Source organism: Mesoplodon densirostris, chromosome 3 (genome assembly GCF_025265405.1).
Source record: "Mesoplodon densirostris isolate mMesDen1 chromosome 3, mMesDen1 primary haplotype, whole genome shotgun sequence".
In the NCBI taxonomy this organism is placed as follows: Eukaryota; Metazoa; Chordata; class Mammalia; order Artiodactyla; family Ziphiidae; genus Mesoplodon; species Mesoplodon densirostris.
This window is the reverse complement of record NC_082663.1, coordinates 60464394-60485231: the sequence shown is the minus strand read 5'-3', so window position 1 is coordinate 60485231 and position 20838 is coordinate 60464394. Positions and strand designations below refer to the sequence as shown.

General features: G+C 37.7%; 1 protein-coding gene across 4 annotated transcripts in view; it reads left to right on the top strand.

Annotated features, from left to right (window-relative positions):
* FAM169A (family with sequence similarity 169 member A) overlaps positions 1-20838 on the top strand; it is a 70186-nt gene that overhangs the window by 35889 nt on the left and 13459 nt on the right. For 3 of the 4 annotated variants that reach the window (XM_060091752.1, XM_060091750.1, XM_060091751.1), the window contains exons 6-8: positions 13489-13668; positions 18395-18523; positions 19039-19151. In XM_060091752.1, the coding sequence (XP_059947735.1) occupies positions 13489-13668; positions 18395-18523; positions 19039-19151 (422 nt within the window). The remainder of the gene's footprint in view (positions 1-13488; positions 13669-18394; positions 18524-19038; positions 19152-20838) is intronic. The other variant, XM_060091754.1, reaches the window with a different exon arrangement.

Sequence of the window (20838 nt, the reverse complement as noted above, 5' to 3'; positions counted from 1 at the left end):
GCATAGAGGGAACTTTCCTCAACATAATAAAGGCCATATATGACAAACCCACAGCCAGCATCGTCCTCAATGGTGAAAAACTGAAACCATTTCCACTAAGATCAGGAACAAGACAAGGTTGCCCACTCTCACCACTCTTATTCAACATAGTTTTGGAAGTTTTAGCCACAGCAATCAGAGAAGAAAAGGAAATAAAAGGAATCCAAATGGGAAAAGAAGAAGTAAAGCTGTCACTGTTTGCAGATGACATGATACTATACATAGAGAATCCTAAAGATGCTACCAGAAAACTACTAGAGCTAATCAATGAATTTGGTAAAGTTGCAGGATACAAAATTAATGCACAGAAATCTCTGGCATTCCTATATACTAATGATGAAAAATCTGAAAGTGAAATCAAGGAAACACTCCCATTTACCATTGCAACAAAAAGAATAAAATATCTAGGAATAAACCTACCTAAGGAGACAAAAGACCTGTATGCAGAAAATTATAAGACACTGATGAAAGAAACTAAAGATGATACAAATAGATGGAGAGATGTACCATGTTCTTGGATTGGAAGAATCAACATTGTGAAAATGACTCTACTACCCAAAGCAATCTACAGATTCAATGCAATCCCTATCAAACTACCACTGGCATTTTTCACAGAACTAGAACAAAAAATTTCACAATTTGTATGGAAACACAAAAGACCCCGAATAGCCAAAGCAATCTTGAGAACGAAAAACGGAGCTGGAGGAATCAGGCTCCCTGACTTTAGACTATACTACAAAGCTACAGTAATCAAGACAGTATGGTACTGGCACAAAAACAGAAAGATAGATCAATGGAACAGGATAGAAAGCCCAGAGATAAACCCACAGACATATGGTCACCTTATCTTTGATAAAGGAGGCAGGAATGTACAGTGGAGAAAGGACAGTCTCTTCAATAAGTGGTGCTGGGAAAACTGGACAGCGACATGTAAAAGTATGAGATTAGATCACTCCCTAACACCATACACAAAAATTAGCTCAAAATGGATTAAAGACCTAAATGTAAGGCCAGACACTATCAAACTCCTAGAGGAAAACATAGGCAGAACACTCTATGACATAAATCACAGCAAGATCCTTTTTGACCCACCTCCTAGAGAAATGGAAATAAAGACAAAAATAAACACATGGGACCTAATGAAACTTCACAGCTTTTGCACAGCAAAGGAAACCATAAACAAGACGAAAAGACAACCCTCAGAATGGGAGAAAATATTTGCAAATGAAGCAACTGACAAAGGATTAATCTCCAAAATTTATAAGCAGCTCATGCAGCTCAATAGCAAAAAAACAAACAACCCAATCCAAAAATGGGCAGAAGACCTAAATAGACATTTCTCCACAGAAGATATACAGACAGCCAACAAACACATGAAAGGATGCTCAACATCTTTACTCATTAGAGAAATGCAAATCAAAACTACAATGAGATATCATCTCACACCAGTCAGAATGGCCATCATCAAAAAATCTAGAAACAGGGCCTCCCTGGTGGCGCAAGTGGTTGAGAGTCCGCCTGCCGATGCAGGGGATACGGGTTCGTGCCCCGGTCTGGGAGGATCCCATATGCCGCGGAGCGGCTGGGCCCGTGAGCCATGGCCGCTGAGCCTGCGCGTCCGGAGCCTGTGCTCCGCAACGGGGGAGGCCACAACAGTGAGAGGCCCGCATACCGCAAAAAAAAAAAAAAAAAAAAAAAAAAAAATCTAGAAACAATAAATGCTGGAGAGTGTGTGGAAAAAAGGGAACACTCTTGCACTGCTGGTGGGAATGTGAATTGGTACAGCCACTATGGAGAACGGTATGGAGGTTCCTTAAAAAACTACAAATAGAACTACCATATGACCCAGCAATCCCACTACTGGGCATATACCCTGAGAAAACCATATTTCAAAAAGAGACATGTACCAAAATGTTCATAGCAGCCCTATTTACAATAGCCCGGAGATGGAAACAACCTAAGTGTCCATCATCGGATGAATGGATAAAGAAGATGTGGCACATATATACAATGGAATATTACTCAGCCATAAAAAGAAATGAAATTGAGCTATTTGTAATGAGGTGGATGGACCTAGAGTCTGTCATACAGAGTGAAGTAAGTCAGAAAGAGAAAGACAAATACTGTATGCTGACACATATATATGGAATTTAAGAAAAAAATGTCATCAAGAACATAGGGGTAAGACAGGAATAAAGACGCAGACCTACTAGAGCATGGACTTGAGGATATGGGGAGGGGGAAGGGTAAGCTGTGACAAAGTGAAAGAGCGGCATGGACATATATACACTACCAAACGTAAGGTAGATAGCTAGTGGGAAGCAGCCGCATAGCACAGGGAGATCAGCTCGGTTCTTTGTGACCGCCTGGAGGGGTGGGATAGGGAGGGTGGGAGGGAGACGCAAAAGGGAGGGGATATGGGAACATATGTATATGTATAACTGATTAAATTTGTAAAATAAAAAAAAAATAAAAAAAAATAATAAAATTAAAAAAAAATGATAAGTATTGATGATACATATAGCTAAAGGCAAAATATAGTGGAAGTTTGTGTTTGAGAAGGGTTGAGGTTATATTTTAGGGCCTTGAGACTGTCTAGGCTTAATCCTTTTCTTAAGGTGGTGAGCAGAGGCATGGGGGAGTCCCACTGTACTCTGTGGCTGCCTGAAATGTATCATTGGGAAATGAGGTGGGTACTTTGTTTTCAGGTCAAGTTTTAGCCATCTTAAAAAGTATGTACTTCCCAATAGGGTTTCTGTTTATTGGGGAGGTAGGGCTGATTCCATTCTCAGTAGAGACACAAAGATGACTGGTCATGGGGTGAGCCTTCAAAGCACCAAAAATCTAGTGGATGAGACAGAAAACTAGTTACCTAATCAAAATTCAGTTTGGTAAGTACTGTATCTGAGGTATCAACAGTAGTAGTCATGGAAGAATGGAGCAGTTAATTTTGCCTGGAAGAAGGTGTCACTGAGAAAGAGATATTTAAAAGTGGCTTTGAAGGATAAGTAGGATGTCAGTAGGCAGAGAAGGGGAAAGAAAAGGAAAATTCTTAGTAAACAGATGAATGGAATATAAATGTGAAAGAAGGAACAGAATCATGAAAGTTCAAAGTGCATTTATAACACCACCTTGAGCAAGCTGGTGGGGCTAAAAGGATTGTAGGGTGGGGAGAGGTGGAGATGGAGGTCCCCTTGTGAAGGTTCTTAAATGCCATACTAAACATTGGAACTTCATCTTATTGGCACGAAGTGATCAAAGAATTTTATTTAGGGGCATCATGGTTAAATATTTTAGGGAGATAATTTTTGTAGCACTTGGTGATGGATAAAGAAATTGTGTTCTGAAGTCAGGGACTTCGCTTAAAAGAGCTATTTCAGTCATCCAGGTGAAGGAAGGACCAATGCTAGGAAAGAGGCAATAGGGATAAAGAAGGAAACAGATGTGAGGGAGGTTTCTGGATGGACAGAGTGAGGTGACTGCAGTGCGTGTGTGGGGGAAGGGGAGGGGAGGAACCAGTGATGAATCTGGAGGGTTTTGACTCAGGTGCCTAGGTGGGAAGCTGTTAACTAAAATTGGGAATATACGGGGAGTGGATCTGGTAATACTTGAGTTCAGTTTTGATATGTAAAGTTCAGTGTTCCTATGGGACATATAAGTAGAGATACATAGTTAGAAATGTAAGGTGGACCACATGGGGGAGATGTGGATATTTGTGTGGGCCACAGAAGTTAGTGTAATCTTAAAATGTGAATGAGATCAGTCAAAACTATTGTATAACGTGAGTATGTGTATTTGTGAATATAGGTGTTAGGCTACCAGTTACTGAAAATAGCCTGAGATAAGCAAACATAACTGTGAAAGGAGTCTGCCAGCAAAAAGTACTATCTGCTGAGATGCAAAGTTGATTTCCTGAAAGTTGAAAAGGAAATGTTAATCTACTGGGAGATAAGAGAAAGCAGAAAGTTAACTGAGGCTGCTAGCTGTCTACCAAATATTTGTGCTTCCTCTTCTGTATTCTTGTCATCAGCCAGCAACTGTCCATTCAGGGATTATGTTTTTCAGTTGCTTTCACAAGTAGGTGGGGCTGTGTGACTAATTCTCCCCATGGTAATGAGAGAAATGATATGTATGACATCAGAGCAGAGTGGTTAAGATGCATTCCTTTTCCTCATCTGTCTGCTAAATGCAAAAGATTCTGAAGAGCTAGGGGATGGAGAAGCCACAAGATAGAAGGAGCGTGAGTTCCTGTGTTACTGTGAGGGCCCCAGTGAACCGTGCTTCCAGTATCTATGTCCTTGTGTAGCCTGCTTGAATCTGTTGGCCCTGTGACTTGCTTTAACCAGTAGACTGCAGCACAAGTGACACTCTCCTAAACCTTAAGAAGCTTGGTGGTTTCCACTTTGGTACTCTTAGAGACTAGTCACCATGTAAGAAACACACCTACCTCAAGACTGCCATGTGGTGAGGAAGCTCAAGCAACTACACTGAACTGAGGTGCCCAGCTGGCAAGGCCAGCTGCAATTCCAGTCAGCAGCCGGCTAGCTACTGCTGTGGGAGTGAAGCCATTTGGACCTTTGGCTGTGCCAGTGGCCCATCTGATACCATATGAGAGTTGTGATAAATAATGAAATAATAAATTTTGTTTTAAGCCAGTACATTTTGGGCTGGTTTGTTAGGCAACAATAGGTAACTGAAAAAGTTCTTGGATGATTGTGAGTCAGAAAGCCGTCCACTACCCAGCAACAACTATGTGGGACTGTTACTTAAACAAAAATGAAACTTTTTAATGTTAAGCTTTCCAGATTTGGTTTGTTATAACAGCTAACGTTACGTTAACCAATTTATAAAGCCTGAAGACTGTAATGAGAGTACTTGCCTAGTGGTGTATGACAAGATCTCTCGTATAAAGATAATCACATTATTTGTTTAGAATTCACTTTATGTTGTGTTCTGTGGAGACAGTCACACATTGATGGCTTTATGAAGGTTTTATGAAGGTCAGGAAAGACACATTCCTGGTTGGACAAAGAAGAAATGGTAATTCCATGAAAAGAGAGTCATTCAGTTGCGACAGAATAGCTGTTCTTGAATGTGATGCATAGATCCTGAATGGTACTGTTGAAATGTATTCATTTATTCAAAAGTTATTTTTTGTATCATATTGATAGGGAAGGAGAGGGAAAGGGGAGGAGGGTGAATAGGAAAAAGAGCAAGAGGGAGAAATTGAGAGATAGTAATACAATTTTTGTAAGTAAACTGTCATCACAGAACCTACATTTGAGAGGAGGAGATAGCAATGAACAGACAAATAGGCGATATGCTCTCAGGTCTGTGAAGAAAAAGTAGATTAAAAGAATAGAGAGTGTGTGTTGGGGGGTACTATCTTAAATAGAGCGGTCGGGGAAGCACCTCTGAAGGAAGTGAGGGAATGATGAGATACGTGAAGTTCCAAGAGAAGAGGTATTCAGGCAAAGAACTGAAAGGCAAAGGCCATGAGGCAGAAGAAAGTTCAGGGTGTTTCAGAAAGAACAAGAAGGCCAGTGTGGCCAGAGTAGAGGGAGTGAGTGATATGGGGATGGAGAGAGACCGGCACGTATCCTGACACGTCCAGTAAGCCAAGGAAAGAGTCTAAATTTCACTCTGTGGGTGATAGGAATCTGGTGGAGGATTTTAAGCATGGGCGTGACACAGTCTGATTGGCCTTTTAAAAAAGGTAGCTCTGTTGTGTAGAAAACCAGAAAGAGAGGTGGCAGGGTTAGGAGCTATGCTTGTTAAGAGGCTATTATTGCAGAAAACCCTGGTGAGAGGTGATGGTGGCTCGGGCAAGGAAGAAGCGGGTAGAAGTCATCATAATTGAGATAAATTATGAAGTTATTGCTGCAGTGTTTCTGATGGATTGTACATGGCCTATGAAGGAAGAGTCAAGGATGAGATCTCACGGTTTGCTCTGAGCCACTGGTAGAATGGTGATGAGATTTACTGAAAAATTAGTAAACAGGAGGAGAAGCAGGTTTGGGGAGTATATGAAAAATCTAATTATAAATGGTTTATTGGAGTCACATGTATAAATTATGTTGTTTATTTACATTTTTACAGCTTTATTAAGGTTTATTTATATAGCATACAGTTCACAGATGTAAAGTATACAATTCAATTTTTTTTAGTATATTCACAGAATTGTACAACTTTCACCATAACCAATTTTCGATCACTTTCATCACCACAAAAAAAACCCTGCCCTGTACTCGTTAACAGTCACTCTCCATTCCCTCCCCACCCTTGGTACCTGGCCCTAGGTGACCACTAATCTGCTTATAGATTTCTGTCCCTGTAGATTTGCCTGTTCTGGACATTTCATGTAAATGAAATCATACAATCAGAATAGTTTTTTGCATCTGACTTCTTTAGCATACTGTTTTCAGGTTTCATCCATTCTTGAATCAGCACTTCATTCCTTTTTATGGCCAAATAATATTCCCTTGTATGGATGTTCTAATATTGTCTTTTATCATTTGATGGACTTTTGAGTTGTTTTTATGACTTTGCCATTATGAATAATGCTGCTATGAAGATTTGTGTACAGGTTTTTATTTCTCGTGGTTATATACCTAAGAGTGGAATTCCAGGTTCATATGGTAACTCTAAATTTAGCCTTTTGAGGAACTGTCAGACTGTTTTCTAAAGCAACCGCATCGTTTTACATTCCCACCAGCGATGTACCAGGACTGCAGTTTCTCCACATCCTTGCCGATACTTTTTTAAAATGCTTTCAGAGAATATTTAATGACATGGGAAAATAGACTATTTAAGAAAAAGTAAACATGATATAAAGCAATGATTCTTTTTGTTCAGCAAAAATATATAGATGCACAGAAAATAGTGAAAAAATAAACATTTCATTTAAGCGTTGCATTGTGAGCCAACACTTATTTTTATCTATGTTTTTGACTATAGCCAACCTGGTAGGTGTGAAGTGGCATAGCATTGTCATTTTGATTTGCATTTCCTAAATGGCTAAGGATGTTGAGCATCTTTTCATGTGCATATTTGCTGTTTATATGTCTTCTTTGGGATGTCTATTCAAATCCTTTGCCCATTTTTAAATCGAGTTGGCCTTTTTTAAAAAAATCTTCCCCCCCCAGCTTTATTGTGGTATATGTGACATACAAAAACTTGACCATATTTAAAGTTTCCAATTTGTTGTATTTTTACTTATTTATACAGCTGTGATACTATCACCACAATCAAGATAATGAACATATCTGTTACCCCCAGAAGTTTCTTTGTGCCTATTTGTAACCATCCTTCCTTCCCCCGTTTGACCCCAAGCAAACAGTTATCTGCTGTCTATTATTATATATTAGCCTGCTTTTTCTGGAATTTTATAAAATGGAATCATACAGTGTATACAGTTTTTTTTAGTCTGGGTTCTTTCAGAATAGTTATTTTGAGATCCATCCTACTATAATTCATATATCATCAAATTCACCCTGAAGTGATTCTTAGTATACTCACAGAGTTGTACAACCATCACTACTGTCTAATTTGAGAACATTTTCATCACCTCAGGAATTTCTGTACGCATTAGCTATCACTCCTCATTTCCTTTACCCTGAAATTCCTGGAAACCACTAATCTCCTTTCTGTCTAGATTATTTATCTTAAAAAATATTTTGTAATCTTTATTGTGGTAAGAACACTTAACGTAAGATCTACTCTCAACAGATTTTTTTTTTTTTCTGAGTATGCGGGCCTCTCACTGTTGTGGCCTCTCCCATTGTGGAGCACAGGCTCCGTGGCCATGGCTCACGGGCCCAGCCACTCCACGGCATGTGGGATCTTCCTGAACCGGGGCATGAACCCGTGTACCCTGCATCGGCAGGCGGACTCTCAACCACTGCGCTACCAGGGAAGCCCTCAACAGATTTTTAACTGTAGATTACAACACTGTTGACTATAGGTGTAATGTTATACAGCAGGTCTCTAGAACTTGCCTTACTGAAGCTTTAAACCCATTGATTAACAGCTCCCCAATTCCCCCTCACCCTGCCCTTGGCAACCGTTGTTCTGCTCTCTGCTTCTGTGAGTTTGACTATTTTAAATGTCTCATATAATTGGAATCATGCAGTATTTGTCCTGTGACTGACTTATTTCACTTAGCATAATGTCTTCAAGGTTGATCCATGTTGTATATTGCAGGATTTACTTTTTTTTTTTGAGGCTGAATATTATTCTGTTGTGTATATATATATATATATATATATACCATATTTTTTTTAATCCATCATCCATCAGTGGACATTTAGGTTGTTACCACATCTTGGCTATTGTGAATAGTTCTGCAATGAACACTGGATTGTTAATATCTCTTTGAGATCCTGATTTCAATTATTTTGGATATATACCCAGAAGTGTGCTGGATCATGTGGTAGTTCTATTTTTAATATTTTGAGGAACCTCTATACTGTTTTTCATAGTGGCTGCACCATTTTGCATTCCCATTAACAGTATACAAGGGTTCCAGTTTTCCATATCTTTGCCAGCATTTGTTGTCTTTGTTGTTTTTGTTTTTTTGATAATAGCAATCCTGACAGGTATGAGGTGATACCTCATTTGATTTGCCATTTCCCTGATGATTAGTGACATTGAATTTTTTTTTTTTTCTTTTGCGGTACGTGGGCCTTTCACTCTTGTGGTCTCTCCCGTTGCGGAGCACAGGTTCTGGGCGTGCAGGCTCAGCGGCCATGGCTCATGGGCCTAGCCGCTCCGTGGCATGTGGGATCTTCCCGGACCGGGGCACGAACCCGTGTCCCTAGCATCGGCAGGCGGACTCTCAACCACTGTGCCACCAGGGAAACCCAACCCATTTTTAAATTGGGTTTTATTTGTGTCTTTGTTATTGAGTGGTAAGCATTTTTCATACATTCTAGATACAAGTCCCTTATCAGATACATAATTTGAGAGTATTTTCTCTCATTTTTGGGGTTGTCTTTTTACTTTCTTGATGGTATCCTTTGAAACACTAGTTTTGATAAAAGCCAATTATCTTCTTTTTATGTGTCACTTTTGCTTTTGGTGGTGTAGCGCTTTTGGTGTTGTAGCTAAGAAGGCTTTTCCTACCCCAAGGTGGTGAAGATTTACTTCTGTGTTTCCTTCTAAGATTTTATAGTTTTAGCACTTAAAGTTATGTTTATGATCCATTTGCAGTTAATTTCTATATATGGTCTGAGGAAAGGGGGAGGGGTCCAACATCATTTTTTTGCATATAGGGATATGCAGTTGTCCCAGCACCATTCATTTAAAAAGACTATTCTGTTCCCATAGAAATGCCTTGGGACTCCTGTTGAAAATCAGTTGACCATAAATAAGAGGTTTTATTTCTGGAACTTCTATTCTGTTTGTCTCTGTTTATTCTTGTGCCAATATCACACTGGCTTGATTCCTGTATGTAGCTTTGTAAGTTTTAAAATGGGAAGTGTGAGTCTTCCAACTTTGTTCTTCTTTGTTACGATTGTTTTGGCTGTTTGTGGTTCTTTTGCGTTTCCATATGATTTTTAGGATTACTTTGTCAATTTCTGCAAAAAATCCAGCTGGGATTTTGAACCTGTAGGTCCGTTTGGGGAGTATTGACATCTTAACAATGTTGTCTTCTGAACCATGAACATGGGATGTCTTTCCATTTATTTAAGTGTTCTTTTTTTTTTTTTTAATTTTATTTGTTTTTGGCTGCGTTGGGTCTTTGTTGCTGTGCCTGAGGTTTCTCTAGTTGGCGGCGAGTGGGGTGCACAGGCTTCTCGTTGTCGGAGCACGGGCTCTAGGCGCATGGGCTTCAGTAGTTGTGGCACACAGGCTCTAGAGCTCAGGCTTCAGTAGTTGTGGCGCACAGGCTTAGTTGCTCTGCGGCATGTGGGATCTTCCCGGACCAGGGCTCGAACCCGTGTCCCTTGAATTGGCAGGTGGATTCTTAACCACTGCGCCACCAGGGAAGCCCTATTTAAGTGTTCTTTAATTTCTTTTAAATGTTTGTAGTTTTCAGTATACAAGTTTTGTACTTTTGTTAAATTTATTCCTAAGAATTTTATTATTTGTTGATGCTATTGTAAGTGGAATTGTTTTCTTAGTTTCATTTTCAGATTGTTCATTGCTGGTGTATATAAATACAATTGATTTTTCTTTTTCGGCTGTCCTGCGTGGCATGTGGGTTCCTAGTTCCCTGACAAGGGTTCGAACCTGTGCTCCCTGCAGTGGAAGTCTTAACCACTGGACTGCCAGGGAGGTCCCCAACTGATTTTTGTATATTGATCTTATATCCTGTGACCTTGCCGAACTTTAAAAAAAAATCAGTTTTGATAATTTTTTAGTGGATTTCTGGGACTTCACTGGTGATCCAGTGGTTAAGACTTCATGCTCCCAATGCAGTGGGCCTAGGTTTGATCCCTGGTCAGGGAACTAGATCCTGTATGCCTCAACTAAAAGATCCTGCACTTGGCAACAAAGATCCCATGTGCCAACTAAGACCCAGTGCAGCCAAATAAATAAATAAATATTTTTTTAAAAAATAATAATTTTTTAGTGGTTTTCTTAAGATGAAAATCTTAAGGTCTGTATACAAGATCATGTCATCTGTGAATGTGGTTTTACTTCTTTCTTTCCAATCTGGGTGCCTTTAATTTCCCTTTCTTGCCTGATTGCCCTGGCTAGAACCTCCTTACCATGTTGAGTAGAAGTGGTGAGGATAAACATTTTTATCTTGTTCCTGATCTTAGGGAGAAACATCCAGTCTTTCACCATTAAGTGTGATGTTTGTTAGCCATAGATCCCTTATCAGGTTGAGGATGTTGAGTATTTTTATCATGAATGTACTGAATTTTGCTTTGTCTTTGGAGATGATCATGTGTTTTTTGTTGTATTTACATTTATATTAGCTCTTCCATTCATCTTGTAGTAAGTCTCATGTATTACAGAAATAAAAGTTTAGTGGTGGGCTTCCCTGGTGGCGCAGTGGTTGAGAGTCTGCCTGCCAATGCAGGGAACACGGGTTCGTGCCCCGGTCTGGGAAGATCCCACATACCGCGGAGCGGCTGGGCCCGTGAGCCATGGCCGTTGAGCCTGCGTGTCCGGAGCCTGTGCTCCGCAACGGGAGAGGCCACAACAGTGAGAGGCCCACGTACAGCAAAAAAAAAAAAAAAAAAAAAAAAGTTTAGTGGTCATGAGCATTTGGATAAATGGTAGAAGGCTTTAGAGTAGGTGAGATTACCCAGAGAAAGCATGTAGAAAAAGAAGGTGGCCAAAGATGGTACTCTGAGGAACATAAATATTCAAGCTGCCATATGCAATGCTAAATTTAATTTTATTTCAATTAGTAGATTTATTTTAATGAAAACTTCATTTAAGGAGGTTGTGGTTTTTACTAAGTAATTGTGCTATTATCTGCAGCTGTTGATGTGTCTGAAGAAACTCTGGTAACAGGGCAGAGGTTTTCTGCCCTTTATTTGATTGCTTTTGTATCAGGGTAGAACCTGATACAAATACAAAAATAAGTATTGAGGTGTAGGCAAAAGAGAATTAGCATGATTTTTTGAAATGAATATGTACATGGTGAGTAAATGGTAGAACTTTAAACTTTGTGAACATTATTAGTTCCATAAATTGACCATTTGAACACTATTAGATGCTGGACTTTACCTTTTCTCTGCTTAAAGGAATGTTTGTGTGAAAACAGAAAAAAAAATTAATTTGTGGGAAATTTACTTCATATAATTGGTATTCTGAGGCACGCACAATAGTAAGTAGCAACAGATCCTCAGATGGTATTGAGAACTAGATAGTGCTTTCTCTTCTCATTTTTGCTTTGTCCTTTGAATTACTGCTACTTATAAAGTAATGTCTCCTTTGATTTCATTATCACTTCTAGCAGTTACTATGAGAAAACCCTGATTTTAAGGCATTAAAAACTGATAATGGTCACAGTAGCTTGTTGGTGAGACTACCTGTTAGATTCTTTAAAAATTTATTTAGGCTTTTGAATATAATTGATAATTTGAAGTTGTATATGTTTAATGTGCGCAACTTGATGATCTGATGTACATTGTGAAATATTCACCAAAATCAAGATAATTAATAAATTTATGGTTACCATTTTCTTTCTTTTTTTTTCTTGAGGTGCTAACGCTTAAGATCTACCTTTTTAGTAAATTTAAAGTATATAATACAATATTGTTAACTAAATCACTATAATAAGACATTTTGACCCTTAGCAGTATCCAAACTGAATGTCAGCCGTGAAGATCTAAGTACGTAGCAATGTGCGTTAACTATTCTGAATTTAAATTAGTTGATAGTCTTAGAGTCTATTGCAAAAAGTTATTGGAGTTCTCCAATTTAATCATATGTAATTCATTATTTGGTTGAACTAAAAAAAGCCTTGTTACACTGACCAACTCATCAAATGATATGATTGGTAAAAGTTAATTTGTGAGGTGTTTGTTACCTGAAATTTTGTTTCTTTCTTGAACTACGTTATTATAATTATCCAAAATCATGTGAATAATGTAACTGAGAATAATAGGTTGTTTTACTTGAGGCACAAAAAAGTAGAATGTTGACTGATAGCTAACTATGAATTAATATTAAAATTAATAGAAAGTGGGCCGCCCCACCATGATGCCCTCAACTTATAAACTATCTTAAGATACATTACAGGAGCTTACACATCTATTTGGAGGGTCAAAACCCAAATCAGAGTTCTTAAAAGACAAATCAGAATAGCTCTGTAATGTAACAAGGAGAGACATTTAATTACTACTACAAACATTTCTCCTGTTAAACCTTAAACGTACAAGATATTTTAAAATGAATATTCACAGCAGAAAGATTGCTGACTTAGCCATTTCTAAAACAGATGTTTCCATTTAGTCCTAATCCATAGTCCTTAAAAATTTGGAGAACTAACTCACTTCTTTGCCATCATTAAATAGATACAAATGAGACTGTAATCACTAGGCAAAAAGTAAAGGGAAAAGATGAATATTCACATAATAAGGTTGGAATTAGATACTTCAGGTATTATAATATAAACTATATACAATCACCAAATACTCTTTAAATTTGAAAATTTAATAGTTGATGAGTTTTAAAGCTGTGCAAGTCTATGGACAGTGATATATATTCTAGTATATAGTTCATCAGATGGTAATAGTTGTTTATCTTGTATGAGATACTGTTGGCAAACGTAAAATAAATAGCTCTTCTCATCATCTTGTATACATTATGATATGTAATAGCTGGAAAGCATTTTATATTATAAAACTTATGTGTGTCTTTAACATTTTTCTTCATGTAAGAAAAGCTAAACAATTTTAGATTTAACTCATGTTCTCTAAATGTATATACATATATGGCCTTTTAAATGTGAAAAATTGTTGGATTTCTGTTTTATGACTGCAGGAAGCATATGTGCCTCGTTTCTTACCCAAAGCTACCAACTGCCAGTTCTTGATACAATGTTCGTAAGAAAGAAATATAGAGGCAAAGACTTTGGGCTTCATATGCTGGAGGACTTTGTTGATTCCTTTACAGAAGATGCACTTGGCTTGCGGTATCCACTGACCTCTCTCATGTACACAGGTAATTGGATTAAATTTTTAGGAAGTTAAACTTGTCTCAGTGTCACTTCTGACTTGTTTCTGCAGGATATTTTAAATGTGCATATATCAATATTAAGTAAATTATATTCCTTGGCTCCCTAGGGCTTAATTTTGCAAATGTGCCCTTACCTCCACATAAATGGCATTTTGGGGGTGTGGTAACTTTTTTTAAAAGTTGAAATATAATTCACATACCATAAAATTTACCCTCTTAAAGTGTACAATTCAGTGGTTTTTTATTATATTCACAGCTATGCAACCATAACTACTGTCTAATTCCAGGACATTCTCATCACGCCAAAAAGAAAACCTGTACCAATTAGCAGTCACTCTTCTATTCCCCCATTCCTTTATCCCCTAGCAATCAACCACTAATCTATTTTCTGTGTTTATGGATTTACCTGTTCTGGACATTTCATATGAATGGAATTGTATGATATAATTCTATTGTAAGCCCTTTGTGTCTAGCTTCTTTCATTTTGCATAAATGTTTTCAAGGTTCATCCATGTTGTAGCATGAATCAGTGCTTCATTTTTTTCTTTTAATGGCTGAAGAATATTCCCTTGTATGGATATGCCACATTTTGTTTATCCACCATCAGTTGATGGACTTGAGGACTGTTTCCACTTTTTAGATATTACGAATAGTGTTACTTTGAACATTTGTGTAGTTTTTGTGTGGACATTACTCTGGTGTATATACCTAGGTGTGGATGAAATTGGTCATAACCTTTTGAGGAACTGCCAAACTGTTTCCCAAAGCAACCGCACCATTTTACGTTCTCATAAACATTGTATGAGAGTTGCAGTTTCTCCATATCCTCGCCAACACTCGTTATTATTTGTCTTTTTTATTAGAGCCACCTCAGTGGATGTGGAGTGGCATCTCATTGTAGTTTTGATTTGCATTTGATGTTGAGCATCTTTTCATGTGCTTATTGGTCATTTATGTATCTCCTTTGGAAAAATGTCTATTTAGATCCTTTAACCATTCTTTCTTTGGGTTATTTTTCTGTGGTGGCTTTTAAAATTAAAAAAAAAAAGAAATTTCAGATACACAAAAAAATATAAAGAATAAGGTAACAAATACTCATGTATCATCCAGCATGTACTATCCATGAGAAGTGGATCATTGCCAAAATAAGTTGAACTTCTGTCCTATCCAATTAGCTTACTCCCTTCCCTGAAATAAGCACTATCCTCAATTTGGCATTTATTTTCCCCATGCATTTCTTAGGCTTTAATACATATGTATACATCCTCTAACAATGTCATATTGTTTTACATAGTTAAAAAGTTTAGGGGATTCCCTGGCAGTCCAGTAGTTAGGACTTTGTGCTTTCACTGCCGAGGGCCCGGGGTTCAATCCCTGGCTGGGGAACTAAGATCACACAAGCTGTGCAGTGCCGCAAAAAAAAAAATAAAAAACTTTATGTAAATAATATGTACTGTATGAATTCTTCTGTAGTTTGCTTTTTCTTATTCATCTTTATCATTATGAGATTCATTCCTGTGGATTCATGTAGCTCTATTCTTTTTTAATGCTGTTTAGTATTTCATTGTGTGGATATATTGTGTTGTGGTGTTTTAAAAGCAATTAGTGAATTTATATTTGCATTTGTGTAAAGTCCATAGCACTATTCTTTTCTTAATGAAGTAATATTTAACTGGAAAGTAATTTATTAGAAAACTTTTATAAAATATAATTTACCATTGATTTTAACCTAACATCAGATATTTATTTCCACTGAAAAAATATTTTTGTTCTAAGTTTCTTTCCCCCCTTTTAATACCAAAAATCCATAAAACAAGAGCGAAGTGTTGCATGTCCATCTTGAATCACAGTTTCTCTCTAGACCCATACATGAGAATGGAATGAACCCTGTATACCCTTGGATAATATGAAAATGGATTTTCCTCTTGAAGTCTAATTATTGCTTTACTAAATTTGGGGAGGAATGCAAACACATCTACTGCAAGCAGACTCTCTTATTACCCTTTTTTAGGATTCTCATGATAAATAAATCGAATACCAAATGAATTATAGGTGCTTATGTATTATGTAAGGCATCCTCTGCTATTTTAGTTATTTTAATTCAGGCAAAGGACTAGGTGTGGCTTGTTGGTTTTCTCCAGCTTTTCCCTTCCTAATAAGTATAGGAACTACAACCAGAAAACATGAGAAATATTGTCAAATATGTGGGGGAAAAGTGAGCAAATGGTATCCTTGTGTCCACATATCCAGTGTCCAGATTAACAAATGTTAAGATTTTGCTATATTTGTTTTCATTTATTTTTGGGGAGACCTGAACAAAACGTAGGTACAGTTGATGTTCTCTTTGGACCCCTCCCTAATCCCATTCCCCTTTCTTCTTTCCTCCCCAGAGATAATTGTGTTCCTCAAGTCGGTGTATATCCTTCCTGCCCATGTTTTCACACATAAGTCTATGTCTATAAACACTATAAAGCATTATTTCTTGTGCTTTTTTATTTTAAGAAATTTAAAGTTTTTAAAAATAATAATTTTAGATTTATTTTATATATATATTCTTATTTAAACAGTTACTTTAGACTCTCACACTTCCTCCCAAAATATAATTTAAATAGCATTGAAGTTCCCCTCATTTGCCCTATTAGAGGTGTTGCCTGGAAACTGGGTTCGCCTCTTGGTGGTTGTTGAGCCAGAAGACATACCAAGCCAAAGAGTGGGAGAACTTACCACTTGCAGTAAGTAAGGAGAACACCGGGGATCTTTCCCAGAGCAGTGTCTCCTCAACAGGTTTTGGTCATAAAATATACGTAACATAATATTTATCACTTTAACCATTTGTAGGGGTACAATTCAGTGGCATTCATTCCCAATACTGTGTCCCCATCATCACTGTCTATACCCAAAACTTTTTCATCATCCCCAGTCTAAACTCTGTCCCCTTCAAACAATAATCCCCCTTCTCCTCTCCCCTCATTCTCTAACTTCTTTTCTGCTGTCTGTCATGAATTTGCTTATTCTAGGTACCTCACATAAGTGGATTCATACAGTATTTGCCCTTCTGTGCCTTATTTCACATAGCATAATGTTTAAGTTCCATCCTTTTTGTAGCATATATCAAAATTTCATTCCTTCTTATGGCTGAGTAGATTTTTATTGTGTGAATATGTGACATTTCGTTTATCCATTTATCTATTGATGGATGCTTGGGTTGTTTCTACTTTTCTGCATTTCTATGAATAATGGTGCTGTGGACATGGGTGTGCAGATATCTGAGTCCCTGCTTCCAGTTCTTTTGGATATAAACCTAAGAGTGGAATTGCTGGGTTATAATTCTATGTTTAACTTTTTGAAGAATTGTCAAACCATTTTCCACAGAGGCTGTATCATTTTTTAAATTATTTTATTATTTTTTAAATTAATTTTTATTGGAGTATAGTTGATTTACAATGTTGTGTTCGTTTCTGCTGTACAGCAGAGTGAGTCAGTTATACATATACCCACTCTTTTTTAGATTGTTTTCCCCATTTAGGTCATTACAGAGTACTGAGTAGAGTTCCCTGTGCTATATAGTATGTTCTTATTATCTATTTTATATATAGTAGTGTACACTACCCAGTCTCCCAGTTTATCTGACCCCCCACCCCTTTCCCCCTTGGTAACCATAAGTTTGTTATCTACATCTGAGACTCTATTTCTGTTCTGTAAATAAGTTCATTTGTACCCTTTTTTAGATTCCACATATAAGCGGTATCATATGATGTCTTTCTCTTACTTCACTCAGTATAACAATCTCTAGGTCCATCCATGTCACTGCAAATGGCATTATTTTGTTTTTTTTAGATGCTGCATCATTTTTAATGTGTTTTTAAACTTATAAAATGGCATCCTTTTGTAGGTAATATTGACTTTTTTTTTTTTTTTTTTTCTTTTTGCGGTATGCGGGCCTCTCACTGTTGTGGCCTCCCCCGTTGCGGAGCACAGGCTCCGGATGCACAGGCCCAGCGGCCATGGCTCACGGGCCCAGCCGCTCCGCGGCATATGGGATCCTCCCAGACCGGGGCACGAACCCGTATCCCCTGCATCGGCAGGCGGACTCTCAACCACTGCGCCACCAGGGAGGCCCTGACTTGTTTTTTTACTGACTGTTTCTTTAGATTTATCAACGTTGATTATATGTAGCTGTAGTTTATTGGTTGTAGTTGCTGTATAGTATTTTATTATATACATAATTTATTCATATATCCCCTAATGATGGGCACCGAGGTTGTACCCCCTAAAACAGTCCTGTAATGATCATTACAGATGTCGTCTTCTGCATATGTATAAGTCATTACAGTATATACCTAGAAGTAGAATTGGATCATAAAATATTTTTCTTCAACTTGCCTAAGCACTTTAAAATTGTTTTCACACCAGCAGTGTGGGAGTTTCCATTTCCCTTATTTTTCTGATGCTTGTTATTATCTGATGGGTGTGAAAATGGAATCTTGCTGTTTCACCTTATATTTCCTTCACACCTGGTGAGGTTTATCGTCTTTATCTTTGTTTATTCATAAATGAGACTGCTGTATAATTTTCTTGAGTTTCCTTGGTGTTTTTGGTATCAAAGTTATGCTAGCCCCATTAAGTGACTTGGGCAGCTTACTTTCCGTCTTCTGTTTGCCCAAACACTTGATTTTGGGGATTTCTAGAAAACTTTCAATGTGTTTTGCAGCTTGCAACCAGTACTTTGAAAAATATCCAGGAGACCATGAACTGCTTTGGGAAGTTGAAGGTGTTGGACACTGGTACCAGAGAATACCAATCACCAGAGCATTACAAAGAGAAGCATTTAAAATTACGGGTAAGAATGTTTTCAATTTGAACACAAGTCCAGCTTAAAAAAGCAGTGCCTAATGATGGTTGTGTCTTATAGTCCAGAGTAGTGGTGTATTGTAATGTGATCTCTCTAGTAGCAGACCTCCTTGTCTAAACTTTGAATTTTTGTTATATGTAAACATTTGAGTCACTAATAGTCAGAGGACCTAGAGTAGTCCAGTAGAATGTAGCCCAGTAGTCCAGTAGGAATTGGTGGATAAGAAATAAACACAATTTACTCAAACAGCATAGAATAGGCATCAGTGGATCAAAGGTGTAGTACCCAGTTTCATGCATCTCCCCTTGAAGTCACTAAATACAGATAACTGTTTAAGACTCTTTACAATTGCAAGGCTTCATCATAAGATATTGGTGAAGGGGATATCCCACACTTGGATTTTCAACACCCTTCTTTAGGGCTTTGTAAAAATCAGTACAGAGTGTTACAATTAAAAGCAGACACTAACTGGTTTACAATTTAAAAAATTCTTTTACACACAGCAGTTTCTCAAAATGAAGCTAAAAGACCTGTGTCTGGAGAATACGGTCTTGCATCTGTTCCAGACTGTGAAGCAGGAGCTGAAGACAGTCTGTCTAGTGAGATGCAGCTAACTGTAGGTACACTGTTGTTTGCTGTAGGAAATAATAATTTTGCTGTTTTTAAAAAAGAGGTTCAGCTAATACTAATATTTAATTTTTTTAATGTTATTTTTCATTCAACAGACTTATGTAACTTCTGTTGTGTTAGTTACTTGGCATTTTCTGTTAGTTGGTTTCTAAGATTTAATTTTCTTTGAAAAATAATTTGGAATACACAAAATAATATAGAAGAAAATAAAAATCTATAATTCCATTACCTAGATGTAGCAACTAACATTTTTGTATATGTACTTAATATATATTATGAAACATGTATCTGCATGTTTCATTTTTGTTTTTATTCTTTTTTTTTTTTTTTTGCGGTATGCGGGCCTCTCACTGTTGTGGCCTCCCCCGCTGCGGAGCACAGGCTCCGGACGCGCAGGCTCCGGACGCGCAGGCTCAGCGGCCATGGCTCACGGGCCCAGCCGCTCCGCGGCATATGGGATCCTCCCAGACCGGGGCACGAACCCGTATCCCCTGCATCGGCAGGCGGACTCTCAACCACTTGCGCCACCAGGGAGGCCCTGTTTTTATTCTTTTATGCTGCTTCTAACTGCTTTTCTCCATTAATATAATATTGTAAGCATTTTCTATGTCATTACTGTTTTAAATCATTGTTAAATAGTACACTATTCTATTATATATAAATATCAGCATTTGTTTCCTTAACATTTATACTTAAGTTTTTTATAAGTGACCCAACCATGAATGCATTTATACATGAATCTTTGTGCAAATGTAATTATTTCCTTGCACAGATAAATTTCTAGAAGTGGAATTAGTAGTAGGTCAAAGGTTATGAAGTTATTTTGGGAAGTCTGAGGCTATATGTGTTAGGTCTTTGTAGAATGTAATATACTTTGCAAATACTAGGTAACCTGAAAGTAGAAGGGCAGGTCCCATTACTGAATTCCAGAGGACTTACCAGTTACTTTTCTAGAAACTACTTGATATTATTTAAAATACAGGTTCATTGATGGGATCCTAGAGGTCTATTTTTATGCAGTGTTTTGTTGTGGTGGCATTTAATACAGTCATATTTGTTTTGTACACGGGTATCTAAATGTATTTTTAGTGAGTGTTGAATATGTCTATGTAAATGCATGTACATTTCAGAGAGACAGTGCTTTGGGGAATTATTTGTGCCTTTTTTTTTTTTTTTTTTTTTTTTTTTTTTGCGGTATGCGGGCCTCTCACTGTTGTGGCCTCTCCCGTTGCGGAGCACAGGCTCCGGATGCGCAGGCTCAGCAGCCATGGCTCACGGGCCTAGCCGCTCCGTGGCATGTGGGATCCTCCCGGACCGGGGCACGAGCCCCTGTCCCCTGCATCGGCAGGCGGACTCTCAACGACTGAGCCACCAGGGAAGCCATATTTGTGCCTCTTTTCTCCTGTCTTAGTTAGCATGAGCGTTGACTATTTGAGTAAAAGTTTTTTAAAACATTTTTAAGGATTATATAAATAATATTGATACAGTAACTATATATAAGGAGTTCAGTTTTTTTGGTTTTTTTTTTCTACTTTGGAATTTCAGACTTCAGAATAAGCCCCAGTTCTATTATACTGCATTCCAAATTCCTCAGATATATGCAAATTCATTTTAGTCCTGGTCAGATATCATAAGACTAGGGAAAGTAGAAAAATCTACTCTTCTCATACATG